General features: G+C 41.6%; 1 protein-coding gene across 1 annotated transcript; it reads right to left on the bottom strand.

Annotated features, from left to right (window-relative positions):
* Positions 1-2,008: 2,008 nt before the first annotated feature.
* On the bottom strand, positions 2,009-2,818 carry LOC6602432 (dynein light chain 1, axonemal). Its single transcript, XM_002027431.2, has 2 exons — positions 2,215-2,818; positions 2,009-2,159 (listed from the first exon to the last, which is right to left on the bottom strand). The coding sequence occupies exon 1, from the start codon at positions 2,787-2,789 to the stop codon at positions 2,241-2,243; it is 549 nt and encodes a 182-aa protein (XP_002027467.1). The 5' UTR covers positions 2,790-2,818; the 3' UTR covers positions 2,009-2,159; positions 2,215-2,240.

Below are 2,818 nucleotides of genomic sequence, written 5' to 3'. Positions count from 1 at the left end.
TATTAGCTGGATCCAAAGTCTTTCTAGAATTCAAAGATATCTGTGTAGACAAACATATTAAAACATATGTATGTATTTCTCTTTTAAACTATAATGCATCTACATATATATTTTTCTAATATAAATCACATCTTGCAAGCCTTTGGCCAATATAACGAAACATTGATAGCAACAATTACATCAGTGAATCAGTCCATCCCATGAGGAGGAATAACAAAAAAAAAAATCCAACAAGAACCAGCCTCGAGCTCTGCTAGTACTGTTGAAGTCTTGCAGATTCATCGTCTTATAGGAAACTCTAACGTAATTATAACTAAGACCAACGCTAAGAAAGTATGCTCATCCTTCAAGTGGACTGCATTGATTCCATTCTTCGGGTCTGTTGCATAAGTACATCTATACGGGGGCAATTAATAGTCGAACTCTTTTCATAGTACTATCGAATATCGAATATATTGATATCAAGAAACCTTTAACTTAATTAATGATACCCTAAATTTGATTTTATCTCACTGGTTCATATTGCGATTTAGGAACGGAGACCTTTTAAATGACGATGCACTTTAAGTTCAAAATCCATTTCAATCTCTCTCTCTCTTTCTCTCTCTTTTTCGGCTGCTGGCCTAATCAGCCAACCGTTTAGTCTGCGCCTGGCCGAAAATATTTTTGTGTGCATTCAATTGTACAATTGTCTCGTTTGCTGTTTGTCTGCCAAAACGTCGAACTATTGCCAGGCCTTCATGTTTACATTAATATTGTTGTTTATCAAATAACAACAGCACCAGCAGCAGCAGCACCACCGCCACCAACAACAATAGTACGAGTAGAAAAGTTGTTAAATCGAAAAGACATAAAAGTATCATTAAACTTTGGTGTCTGGCAATTGGGCTGATTCGGTTTGGTTTGTGTTTTGGCTGGGTTTTGCCTGGCTGCTGTTTTTATGATTTTGTTCAACGTTTTTATCTCGTGTCTTTTGGGTTGGCAGACGAAAAACTCACATTCTCATATATTTTGTTTAGTCGCTTGCTTGCCAAAAATCTCTATCTGTCTGGCGGTCTGTCCCTGTCCACCATCTCCCTCCACAGTGTTTGTTGATTATTTATGCACAGAAAATAAATACGAGTTCGGCAGACGGCAGACGGAAGGGAAATCCAAGTCGACTTCTGAGTCTTCGATTGTTTTCACTTTTTGGGAACTTTTATCTGTGGTTTTATGTTTGGGTATCAAAAATTTATTGTTATTTGCTGATGGATTATGTGGCCTATGCTTGCTGCATTTGAATAAAACCAATACTCTGAATTATTTATTTAATAAAAACTCAACAACTTCGAACTGAATTCATTACAGCAACTGCTGTTCTCGTTCTGCCCCCTCTTTAATCTGAAAAGTCTGTAAACTTACAGGCCACGCCCCCTTGATGCAGGTTGCAGGAAAAGCCATGGGCACATTACTTTTTCGACTTGGAAATATTCAGACAACAATGCCGTACACCGGAGCTTGAATAAATGGAACTTGCCCTTGTCTCTCTCTTGCTCGGTAAAATCGGTAGAATCAGTTCAAGTATGATGATGAAAATAACACTCTACCAAACTCATAGGAAATGTGCGATTTCCTCAAGGAAATCAGTTAAAAGAACGAGCGAACCGCCTACATGAAACTCGTTTCTAATCAAGAAAATACTTCAAAATAGCTAATGAGAGTAAAGCGAGTAGAGTAGAGATACCCTCAACGGGTATGGAGAAAAGGGTATAGAAAAGCCCTTTCGCTTGGACGTATCAATGGAGGCTGGCAAAACAATGGAGCTCATCAGCAGCTACAGCAGAAGTGCATTGAAAATTGGAAAATTCTCGCATTGCTTCTCAATTGTAAAGCATAAGAAATTGAATGCAAAAATGGTTTGGCACAAATGCCCAACACACAGAGGCTATCAGTGGTGGTGTGGTCCCTGACGTTGGCCTTGTTTTGTGGGCGTGACAAGGCGGAGGAGATTCAGCTTAAACATTCAGGCTTAGGTCAAAGGGTTAGACATTGTTCTCTCTTTTATTTTCGATTGCATTGCTTATTTGTGGGATACCGTGCTCCGTGTTCTGTACTGTTTCTGTTTCTGTTCTGTGTTTATGTGTTTTTTGCTGTCCATTTCGATATTGGGACCGCTTTTCCTGCAAATAAGCTCAATTAATTCACAATTAGACTCACAGAAAATGTAGCACTCACTTGGCCATCGGCGGCCTTAAGCGTCTTTAGCGAATGACTGGTTCGCCGTCTAGTTTCTTCAGATTGGGCAAGCGACGGATAGCCTCGGCTACAAAGGCAGCCGGCTCCATGTTCTCACTGATAATATTGCCAGTGAACGTGATCTCGGTGAGATTCGGGGGGACGGCAATGCGCATGAACTCGACCCAGTCCTTGATGAGATTGTGGGAAATGTAGAACACCTGCAGAGCCTTCATCGACTCCAGCGGCTTGATCTTTTCGATTATGTTGTAGCTGACCCAGAGCTCTTCCAGGGTTTCGCCCAGTGACTCGATGCCGCTGATGTTCTTCAGATTGTTGCGGGCCAGGCTCAACACCCTCAGATTCTTCATGCCCGATATCCCGCTGATCTTCTCGATCATGTTCGAGGACAGACTCAGGCGGTTGCACGCCACCAGAGTGCTCAGGGTAGGATCCATTTTCTCTATCGGCGGATACTGGAATTGCAGTCCAATATCAGTGGCGCTAATGGCCTCCTGTTTATTTTTCTCCTCCCAGCGGGACAGTGCGTCCTTGATGCTTGTTGGCTTCGACATAGTTTAGATTTCCGCTACCTATTCTATCG

Source organism: Drosophila persimilis, unplaced genomic scaffold (assembly GCF_003286085.1).
Source record: "Drosophila persimilis strain 14011-0111.01,24,50 unplaced genomic scaffold, DperRS2 tig00000124-arrow-pilon, whole genome shotgun sequence".
In the NCBI taxonomy this organism is placed as follows: domain Eukaryota; kingdom Metazoa; phylum Arthropoda; class Insecta; order Diptera; family Drosophilidae; genus Drosophila; species Drosophila persimilis.
The sequence above is the reverse complement of the archived record's forward strand: the minus strand, read 5'-3'. Positions and strand labels throughout refer to the sequence as shown.